Genomic DNA, 11,363 nt, shown 5'->3' with positions numbered 1-11,363 from the left:
GAGGAGCCTCACCTTCAGTAATGGAGGCGAGGAGGAGCTGCTCGGCCTGTGGAGCCACAGAGGAGTCAGCTCTGAACAGGTTCCTGCAAGACGAGGAGGACGAGCTGATCTCCACCACCTCCTCTTCTTCTTCGACTCCTCCTCTTCCTGTGGCCTCCACCAGGTCAGAGAACAGAGTGACTCGCTCCTGCAGGAGCTCCAGCACCTCCCGATCCTTCTGCTGGATGTCCGCTGGGGGAAGGAGGAGGGCACATGTTACAAACCAGAAGGAGGAGGATGAGGAGGAAGAGGAGGAGGAGGAATAAGATGATGAGGAGGTGGAGAAAGAGGAGGCGGAGAAAGAGGAGGAAGAACAGGAGGAGGAGAAAGGGGAGGAGGAAGAACAGGAGGAGGAGAAAGGGGAGGAGGAAGAACAGGAGGAGGAGAAAGGGGAGGAGGAAGAACAGGAGGAGGAGAAAGGGGAGGCGGAAGAAGAGGAAGAGGAGGCGGGGAGGAGGACGACGACGACCACATGACGAGAAGGAGGAGGATCATTACCTCTGAGTCTGCGCAGTAAAGCTTTGTCTTCAGTCTCGATGAGAGGAAACTCGTCTCTGGACGGACAGCTGAGGACAAAACACAAGACAGTCAACTAATGCAATACTACCGCAGTTCTTATGGTACTACCGCAGTTCTTATGGTACTACCGCAGTTCTTATGGTACTACCACAGTTCTTATGGTACTACCGCAGTTCTCATGGTACTACCGCAGTTCTTATGGTACTACCGCAGTTCTTATGGTACTACCGCAGTTCTCATGGTACTACCGCAGTTCTTATGGTACTACCGCAGTTCTTATGGTACTACCGCAGTTCTCATGGTACCACCGCAGTTCTCATGGTACTACCGCAGTTCTTATGGTACTACCGCAGTTCTCATGGTACTACCGCAGTTCTTATGGTACTACCGCAGTTCTCATGGTAATACCGCAGTTCTTTTGGTAATACCGCAGTACTTATGGTAATACCGCAGTACTTATGGTAATACCGCAGTTCTTATGGTAATACTGCAGTACTTATGGTAATACCGCAGTACTTATGGTAATACCGCAGTACTTATGGTAATACTGCAGTTCTTTTGGTACTACCGCAGTTCTTTTGGTACTACCGCAGTACTTATGGTAATACCGCAGTTCTTATGGTAATACCGCAGTACTTATGGTAATACCGCAGTACTTATGGTAATACCGCAGTTCTTATGGTAATACCGCAGTACTTATGGTAATACCGCAGTACTTATGGTAATACCGCAGTACTTATGGTAATACCGCAGTTCTTATGGTAATACCGCAGTACTTATGGTAATACCGCATTACTTATGGTAATACCGCAGTACTTATGGTAATACCGCATTACTTATGGTAGTACCGCAGTACTTATGGTAATACCGCAGTTCTTATGGTAATACCGCAGTACTTATGGTAATACCGCAGTACTTATGGTAATACCGCATTACTTATGGTAATACCGCAGTTCTTATGGTAATACCGCAGTACTTATGGTAATACCGCAGTACTTATGGTAATACCGCATTACTTATGGTAATACCGCAGTTCTTATGGTAATACCGCAGTACTTATGGTAATACCGCAGTACTTATGGTAATACCGCAGTACTTATGGTAATACCGCAGTACTTATGGTAATACCGCATTACTTATGGTAATACCGCAGTTCTTATGGTAATACCGCAGTACTTATGGTAATACCGCAGTTCTTATGGTAATACCGCAGTACTTATGGTAATACCGCAGTACTTATGGTAATACCGCAGTTCTTATGGTAATACCGCAGTACTTATGGTAATACCGCATTACTTATGGTAATACCGCAGTACTTATGGTAATACCGCATTACTTATGGTAGTACCGCAGTACTTATGGTAATACCGCAGTTCTTATGGTAATACCGCAGTACTTATGGTAATACCGCATTACTTATGGTAATACCGCAGTTGTTATGGTAATACCGCATTACTTATGGTAATACCGCATTACTTATGGTAATACCGCAGTTCTTATGGTAATACCGCAGTTCTTATGGTAATACCGCAGTTCTTATGGTAATACCGCAGTTCTTATGGTAATACCGCAGTTCTTATGGTAATACCGCAGTTCTTATGGTAATACCGCAGTACTTATGGTAATACCGCAGTTCTTATGGTAATACCGCAGTTCTTATGGTAATACCGCAGTTCTTATGGTAATACCGCAGTTCTTATGGTACTACCGCAGTTCTTATGGTAATACCGCAGTTCTTTTGGTACTACCGCAGCCGCAGTTCTTATGGTAATACCGCAGTTCTTATGGTAATACCGCAGTTCTTATGGTAATACCGCAGTTCTTATGGTACTACCGCAGTTCTTATGGTACTACCGCAGTTCTTATGGTAATACCGCAGTTCTTTTGGTACTACCGCAGTACAACTGGTAATACCGCAGTTCTTATGGTACTACCGCAGTACAACTGGTAATACCGCAGTTCTTATGGTACTACCGCAGTACTTATGGTAATACCGCAGTTCTTATGGTAATACCGCAGTACTACTAGTAATACCGCAGTACTTATGGTAATACCGCAGTTCTTATGGTACTACCGCAGTTCTTATGGTACTACCGCAGTTCTTTTGGTACTACCGCAGTACTACTGGTAATACCGCAGTTCTTATGGTACTACCGCAGTTCTTATGGTAATACCGCAGTTCTTTTGGTACTACCGCAGTACTACTGGTAATACCGCAGTTCTTATGGTACTACCGCAGTACTTATGGTAATACTGCAGTTCTTATGGTACTACCGCAGTTCTTATGGTACTACCGCAGTTCTTATGGTAATACCGCAGTTCTTATGGTAATACCGCAGTTCTTATGGTACTACCGCAGTTCTTATGGTAATACCGCAGTTCTTATGGTACTACCGCAGTTCTTATGGTAATACCGCAGTTCTTATGGTACTACCGCAGTTCTTATGGTACTACCGCAGTTCTTATGGTAATACCGCAGTTCTTATGGTAATACCGCAGTTCTTATGGTACTACCGCAGTTCTTATGGTAATACCGCAGTTCTTATGGTACTACCGCAGTTCTTATGGTAATACCGCAGTTCTTATGGTACTACCGCAGTTCTTATGGTAATACCGCAGTTCTTATGGTAATACCGCAGTACTACTAGTAATACCGCAGTACTTATGTCAATACCGCAGTTCTTATGGTAATACCGCAGTTCTTATGGTACTACCGCAGTTCTTATGGTAATACCGCAGTTCTTATGGTACTACCGCAGTTCTTATGGTACTACCGCAGTTCTTATGGTACTACCGCAGTTCTTTCGGTAATACCGCAGTTCTTATGGTACTACCGCAGTTCTTTCGGTAATACCGCAGTTCTTATGGTAATACCGCAGTTCTTATGGTAATACCGCAGTTCTTATGGTACTACCGCAGTACTTATGGTAATACCGCAGTTCTTATGGTACTACCGCAGTTCTTATGGTACTACCGCAGTTCTTATGGTAATACCGCAGTTCTTATGGTACTACCGCAGTTCTTTCGGTAATACCGCAGTTCTTATGGTACTACCGCAGTTCTTATGGTAATACCGCAGTTCTTATGGTACTACCGCAGTTCTTATGGTACTACCGCAGTTCTTATGGTACTACCGCAGTTCTTTCGGTAATACCGCAGTTCTTATGGTACTACCGCAGTTCTTTCGGTAATACCGCAGTTCTTATGGTACTACCGCAGTTCTTTCGGTAATACCGCAGTTCTTATGGTAATACCGCAGTTCTTATGGTAATACCGCAGTTCTTATGGTACTACCGCAGTACTTATGGTAATACCGCAGTTCTTATGGTACTACCGCAGTTCTTATGGTACTACCGCAGTTCTTATGGTAATACCGCAGTTCTTATGGTACTACCGCAGTTCTTATGGTAATACCGCAGTTCTTATGGTACTACCGCAGTACTTATGGTACTACCGCAGTTCTTATGGTACTACCGCAGTTCTTATGGTACTACCGCAGTTCTTATGGTACTACCGCAGTTCTTATGGTAATACCGCAGTTCTTATGGTAATACCGCAGTACTTATGGTACTACCGCAGTTCTTATGGTAATACCGCAGTTCTTATGGTACTACCTCAGTACTAGCAGCACTACTTGAATACTGCAGTCCTCACCTGCCAGCCGCCTGATGGATCCGGCTCATCCAGGTCTTTCGGCCCTCCTTGGAGGAGGCATGCAGCTCGTACATTTCGGGGGGGCAGGAGGCGCTGATCAGGTACATCCCTCGCTCCTGATTGGCTATGTCTCTGACAATCAAATTATTCAGAGAGACCACCGGAGACTTGTCCTGAGACAGACAGGTGACAGACAGACAGGTACAGAGTCAGGATATCAGGTGACAGAGAGACAGACAGGCACATGGTCAGAATATCAGAGGACTGTCAGTTCCTTCAGGGACCAGAGGACTGTCAGTTCCCTCAGGGAGCAGAGAACTGTCAGTTCCCTCAGGGAGCAGAGGACTGTCAGTTCCCTCAGGGAGCAGAGGACTGTCAGTTCCCTCAGGGAGCAGAGGACTGTCAGTTCCTTCAGGGACCAGAGGACTGTCAGTTCCTTCAGGGACCAGAGGACTGTCAGTTCCCTCAGGGAGCAGAGGACTGTCAGTTCCCTCAGGGAGCAGAGAACTGTCAGTTCCCTCAGGGAGCAGAGGACTGTCAGTTCCCTCAGAGAGCAGAGGACTGTCAGTTCCCTCAGGGACCAGAGGACTGTCAGTTCCTTCAGGGAGCAGAGGACTGTCAGGTCTTTCAGGGAGCAGAGGACTGTCAGTTTCTTCAGGGACCAGAGGACTGTCAGGTCCTTAAGGACGATGCATGTCTCTACTATAGAGATACAGGAGGACCAGGTCTTACTCACCAGTGACGGGAATGTGAACTTCTGATCTTTCTCCTGAAGGAAAACCAAGATGTCCGACATCAGCAGGACCTGCACGTCTGGAGACACACAGCTGGTCAGCATAACAACAGGTGGACAGGTGAACAGGTGAAAAGGCAGACAGGTGAACAGGTGGACAGGTAGACAGGTGAACAATACCTTTCATTCTGGAGCCCTGCACCTTCCAGAGGAGTGGTCCCTCGTAAAGGAGCCTCCTCCTCAGCAACTCCCCCCCTCTGAAGACTCCCCCCCCCTGGACCTCCGCCTGGGCCCGCGGATCCAGACGAGCCTGGACTTCCTGCAGCCTCCGGGTCCGGTCAAGCTCCAGAACCTCCTGGTCAACCGAGCTGATGAGCCCCTTCAGGAGGAGCAGAGCCCGGCTCAACGCCTGCGCCTCCTCCTCGCTACCTGGAGGTCACAACAGAGGTCAGAGGTTATTGAAGATCAATGGTTATTTAAGGTCAACGGTCATTAGTGGTCAGATGTCGAGGTACCCTTGGTGTTGTCGAGGATCCGCTGGATGAGGACAGGGTACTTCGTGATTCGCTGGGTCACCAGCAGGATGCACTCCTGGACGCCATGGCGACGCAGAAGAGGACCACGACAGGCACGCTGGGCATTATCGGATGGAGAGACAGAAACACCAGTTTAAACCACAATACATTTCAGGATACCACATAGTCTATACGGAGCAGACCCAGGGCCCCTTCTGGGAAAACTACATAAACCAAGATGGTGCTGGTGTGTGGTCTGCTGGGGCTGCTGACAGGAAGAGACTGAACAGAACCAGCTCTGTCCTGGGGAGTCCTCTGGACACTGTGGAGTTGGTGGGAGACAGGAGAATGGAAGCCAAGCATGGCCCCTGGTAGACCCCACACCACTTCAGACAATGACACCATAGGTTCTGGTCCAGCTTTAGGACTAGGCTCTGGTTCTGGTACTCACCCTGATGAACTGCTGCAGTCGCCGGTCTCGAGCTAAAACCTCTTTGTAGAGCTTCACAGCTTTCGGGTGTCGACTGCAGAACTCAGAGTACAGTTTCTTCATGTCGTCTGCACACTGCCCTGAGAACTACACACACACACACACACACACACACACACACACACACACACACACACAGTCAGTAAACCGATAATATCCTGTTAGTAACGTGTTAATAACACGTTGGTATCCCCACCTGTGTGAGCAGCAGGTCTCCGATGCAGCGTACGGTGAAGTTTGCGCTGCCCTCCATCAGACCCTCCTTCCTGCGAGTCAGCAGCTCTGACAGGAAGTTGGTGTGCCACTCCAGCAGCTGGTCCAGGCAGGGGAAGATGGTGTGCACCACGGCCGCCTCAAGCATCACCTCCTCCAGCATCCCCCGCCGGTACACACCCTCCATGATCCGCAGAGTCCGGACGTGGTGGAACTCCGTCTGGATCAGCTCTGACACAGGAACACAATCATTTATACTATTATAAATACATTACACTGAAAACACTTCCATCAGGTTCTTATATTGTTTGTGTATATTAATATTTATATATTAATGTATATTTTGGTAAATAAATATATTTATTAATGTACCGTAGATGACGTCCTGCTTCTTGATGAGGTCTTTGTGGAGCGTCTGCAGGAACTTGGGTTCCACCACGAGGCTCCAGCTGTCGGCCTGAACACAGCTGCCCTCCTCCTGCAGCTCCTCCAGCAGGGGGCTCCACCACCACTCCCCTGCAGCACATACACACATCACACACACATCACACACACATCACACACACACTTATAATAACAATAATAATAATGCTGACCTTCGTCAGTCAGGGACTCCATGGACAGAGTCCGGCTCCTGAAGTTCAGAGACTCTGTGGACTGGGACAAAATCCTCCTGAGACCCACCGAGTCCTCACTCATCCTGAGAGACCGAAGGAGAGACAGACAGACAGACAGACAAACAGTGAATCAATAATAAAGTGGTTCTACAATCACTACGTATTTCCTGGAGGATCTTCACAAAACCAATCAGGGAGCAGCTCTCTCACTGTCATGATCCGTGTTTCGTATCTGTCATGTCCTTGTGTTGTGTTTTATTTTGAAATGTTTTCCCCTCTTGTGTCACTCGTTAAGCTTCACTTCCTGTCTGCGTTTCCCTCCTGTGCCTGATAGTGTCATTGTGTTCACCTGTTGCCCCTGTGTTTCTCCTCCCCCTTCCAGCTGTCTCTTGTCTTGTGATTACCCATGTGTATTTAGTCCCTGTTTCCCTTTTGTCTGTTGTTCGGCCGTGGTCATTTCTTCCCTGATCTTGTCCTTGTTACCTGCCTGTTCCTGTCGCCCTTCATGTCTGGAGTTAAATGTGTTTCATGTTCTGTGTTACCCTTGCATCATGTTTTCATCAACAGCTTTTGAATAAAGCTCGCTTTTTGTTTTTTAACCCTTACCTGCTTCCCCTGGATTTACTGCACTTGGGTCCTGTTTCCCCAACCCTGACACTCACCCTGCGATGTTATTGGTGGAGACGCTCTTGGCGAGCGAGAGGCCGGAGCGAACGCGTCGGGATCCGAGCAGAGACTGACGGAGGCTATCAGACGGATAGATTGCAGAACTGGGACGTTCCTTCATCATCGGAGCTGAGGACACAAGAAGAAGCGATCAACTGCTTAAAATGAAGCAGACATCTGATTGGCTACAGACACGTCCCTCTTTAACGAATGCATTTGTAAATTAGCAGCGTCATGGAGTCTCAAAGATCCACTCCCAACACAAAAAGCATTGAGAGGCAGAATGATAGACACGTGAACTCACTTTTGTTGCGCATGGCGACGTTTTGCAGAGCTGAACTGTTTCTGACCATCGACAGCTTCTGTTGCTGTGAGAGAGAGATAGGCAGGAAGTCGGTCGGTCGGTCGGTCTGTCGGACAGACAGACAGACAGACAGACAGACAGACAGGCAGACAGGTCTTACCCTCTGCTTCATCTTAGCACAGCTGGCCAGGCTGTCTCTGCAGCGGTTATGGATGGTGACATTACAGGCTGAGAGACAGAGAGACAGACAGGGGTTTATTCATACTCTACTATGAAACACGCCAATACCAAAAGTCCTGACACAAGCCTCAGATCCACATTCCTGGGCGAAAAAAGGAGAGAAAAAGAGGTAAAAATAGTCTGCAGACTGTTGCATTTTACTGTGGACACACACACACACACACACGCGCACGCACACGCACACACACGCATGTCCCCACGACCTGATTCTCAGGTTCTTCTTCAGCAGCCAATCCCAACACTCTGAAATGTGTGTGTGTTAATCTCTCCATTGTCAAGGATTAACACACCATCTGTTACACACATTATTGCATATTGTGTTTGTGTGTGTGTGTGTGTGTGTGTGTGTGTGTGTGTGTGTGTGTGTGTGTGTGTGTGTTATTGAGATATATCTAGAGTTGATGTTACCTGGACAGCTGAGCGCCTCCTTGGCGGTGATGCTGCGGCTGCAAGAGGAGCACAGAGTTGTGGAGGAGACGGTAAGGGAGGTGAACAGGTGACCGTTACTGAGGCGAGCCTCCCTCTCTCGTGCCTCCTTCTCTCTCTCCTTCAGACGCACCTTCTCCTTGTTCTGCACACACACACACACACACACACACACACACACACACACACACACACACACACACACACACACACACACACACACACACACACACACACACACACAGGGTTACACATGTTTCTTTTCGTCCATCAGTCTTAACTTCTGTTTCTCACATTAACTGCTGCTGGGAGGAGCAGGAAGAGGAAGTGTGTGTGTGTGTGTGTGTGTGTGTGTGTGTGTGTGTGTGTGTGTGTGTGTGTGTGTGTGTGTGTGTGTGTGTGTGTGTGTGTGTGTTTTGGTTCCTGACAAACACAGATAATCTGAATAAGAAATAAATAAGTGTCTGACACACAAACAGGAGAGGGCCAGAGTCACAGATACATACTGTGAATACACACTATGTACACACACAGTATATATATATACACACACACACACACAATACATACATGTGTACAGTAGCTTTTTATATTTGTAGAGTTTCTAAAGTGTGTTATAGTGATGTATTACAATGCTCGGTTTGTTCCATGGTGCTATGAAGATGATCTGCTGACACATCAGCTGATACACAGGGGGGGTAGAGACAGACAGACAGACAGACAGACATATCTCTCAGCCAGGACACTCTGTGTTCTGGATCGGAACTTGAACCGGCAATCCCTCAGTTCCCAAAACAAGACCCTACAGCCTGTCTGTCTGTCTGTCTGTCTGTCTGTCTGTCTGTCTGTCTGTCTGCTGCCGAACATTAAAACACTTTGAATCATTATGTTGTATAGTTTACAGAGATCAGAGGTCAAACATTCAGATTCACTCCTGACCGACACTTCCTGAATCAACACACTCACACACACACACACCCCTCCCCCGCTCGTTTCCTCCTGCAGGACAAAGCGGCCACGCTGCTGCTAACGGACCGAAAAGTCTCACACACACACACACACACACACACACACACACACACACACACACACACACACACACACACACACACACACACACACACACACACACACACACACACACACACACGTATTTAAACGTTAACCGCGTTTCATATTGAACTGTTAGAAAAACTGTTCCCCAGCTCCGTTATATTCACACACGCACGCGCGCACAGACACACAGTGAACATCGAACACTGAAACTAAAAACACACACACACCCACACACAGTGTAACGGACAGATGTTGGCACAGAGCGGAACCACAGAAAGTAGTTCCTCTCTTCCCAACCCTTCTCACCGGAAACACGTTAAAACTAACTGATCACGCGCACGGACTCTGTAGTATTAACCATCGATCAGTAAAGTGCACGCGCCCGTGTGCTCGTGTCTTTTTGTTACCTTCAGGTTGATCTCCTTCATCCTGTCCTGCCTCCTGCTCTCCAGCAGCCGGGACATCTCCCCGCGCGGATCGATTTCTGAGGATCAATGATCGGTAATGATCGGTAATATTCGGTAACGATCCGGAGCACTGGGTTCTGGTCCGGATCCGTCCGCAGTCTGAGCCCGGGGGCGGGGCGTCGCTCTGACTGACAGCTTCGCGCATTACCTTTGACCAATCACAGCTCAGCCCGCTGCTGCCACAGCCAGCTAATCAGCGCATCGCACGCACTGTAAGACCCGCCCACCGGCATCTGTTAAAGAGCGCTTGTTTTCACACCGGGGAAGCGGAGTGTCCTGCGTGGACGGAGTCAGTCTCTATGACAACGTGTCCACCTGTCACGTGTCACGCAGGAGCAAATAACAGGGCTGCGAAAGGTCACGTGGTTGATGGGCAAAGACCGGCCAACACACTGCTGTGTGACGTGGAACCCCGAAACACTAAACCCGCCCGCCCCGGAGGGAGGCGAGGTCCCAAACAAACACACCTCCTGCTTCATAACGGAAACACAAAGAAACTAAAAGTGATCAGAAATACACTGTAGTACAAATACACAGAAAGTATACACACTGTAGTACTAATACACATACAACACACAAACTGTAGTACAAATACACAGAAAGTACACACTGTAGTACTAATACACATACAACACACACACTGTAGTACAAATACACAGAAAGTAGACACACTGTAGTACTAATACACATACAACACACAAACTGTAGTACAAATACACAGAAAGTACACACTGTAGTACTAATACACATACAACACACACACTGTAGTACAAATACACAGAAAGTAGACACACTGTAGTACTAATACACATACAACACACAAACTGTAGTACAAATACACAGAAAGTAAACACTGTAGTACTAATACACCGAAAGTACACACACTGTAGTACTAATACACATGAAAAACACAAACCTGAGGGTGCTGTTTCTGGGACAGAGAGCAGTCCTGAGGACCTGAGGGTTTTGGTTCTGGGGACAGAGAGCAGACCTGAGGACCTGGGGGTTCTGGTTCTGAGGACAGAGAGCAGACCTGAGGGTTCTGGTTCTGAGGACAGAGAGCAGACTCTTTCTTTGTGAATCACTCTTTTATTTTTAATCTTACAGTTCCTCCTTGTTATGTTTATGTCATACACCAAGACCCGATCCTGGTCTGTGTGAACCTGGTTCTGGTTTCTGATATGATGCTTCAATATACTGTTATATTTGACTATAACATGTATGCATTTATATTGTATTACTGTGGACTGGTACTGACTGATACCACTGTTACCATGACGACACACACACACACACACACACACACACACACACACACACACACACACACACACTGCCCTCTGCTGGCAGCTCTGTGAACAAAAACACAAAACTTTCATTGCAATGTTCAGATTCTGTGTGTGTGTGTGTGTGTGTGTGTGTGT

At 47.5% G+C, this 11,363-nt stretch overlaps 1 protein-coding gene across 2 annotated transcripts in view; it reads right to left on the bottom strand.

Annotated features, from left to right (window-relative positions):
- The window catches only part of arhgef2 (rho/rac guanine nucleotide exchange factor (GEF) 2), an 18,610-nt gene extending 8,541 nt beyond the window's left edge, over positions 1-10,069 (bottom strand). For both annotated transcript variants that reach the window (XM_063881484.1, XM_063881486.1), the window contains exons 1-15: positions 9,880-10,069; positions 8,399-8,561; positions 7,911-7,978; positions 7,751-7,814; positions 7,443-7,575; positions 6,760-6,863; positions 6,536-6,679; positions 6,147-6,394; positions 5,912-6,037; positions 5,461-5,578; positions 5,126-5,374; positions 4,949-5,025; positions 4,213-4,385; positions 538-605; positions 13-231 (exon numbers count right to left, since the gene is read on the bottom strand). In XM_063881484.1, coding sequence (XP_063737554.1) covers positions 13-231; positions 538-605; positions 4,213-4,385; positions 4,949-5,025; positions 5,126-5,374; positions 5,461-5,578; positions 5,912-6,037; positions 6,147-6,394; positions 6,536-6,679; positions 6,760-6,863; positions 7,443-7,575; positions 7,751-7,814; positions 7,911-7,978; positions 8,399-8,561; positions 9,880-9,936 — 2,011 coding nt within the window. In that variant the 5' untranslated portion in view covers positions 9,937-10,069. The remainder of the gene's footprint in view (positions 1-12; positions 232-537; positions 606-4,212; positions 4,386-4,948; positions 5,026-5,125; positions 5,375-5,460; positions 5,579-5,911; positions 6,038-6,146; positions 6,395-6,535; positions 6,680-6,759; positions 6,864-7,442; positions 7,576-7,750; positions 7,815-7,910; positions 7,979-8,398; positions 8,562-9,879) is intronic.
- Positions 10,070-11,363: the final 1,294 nt, after the last annotated feature.

Source organism: Eleginops maclovinus, chromosome 4 (genome assembly GCF_036324505.1).
Source record: "Eleginops maclovinus isolate JMC-PN-2008 ecotype Puerto Natales chromosome 4, JC_Emac_rtc_rv5, whole genome shotgun sequence".
Taxonomy (NCBI): Eukaryota; Metazoa; Chordata; class Actinopteri; order Perciformes; family Eleginopidae; genus Eleginops; species Eleginops maclovinus.
This window is presented reverse-complemented; position numbering and strand designations above follow the sequence as displayed.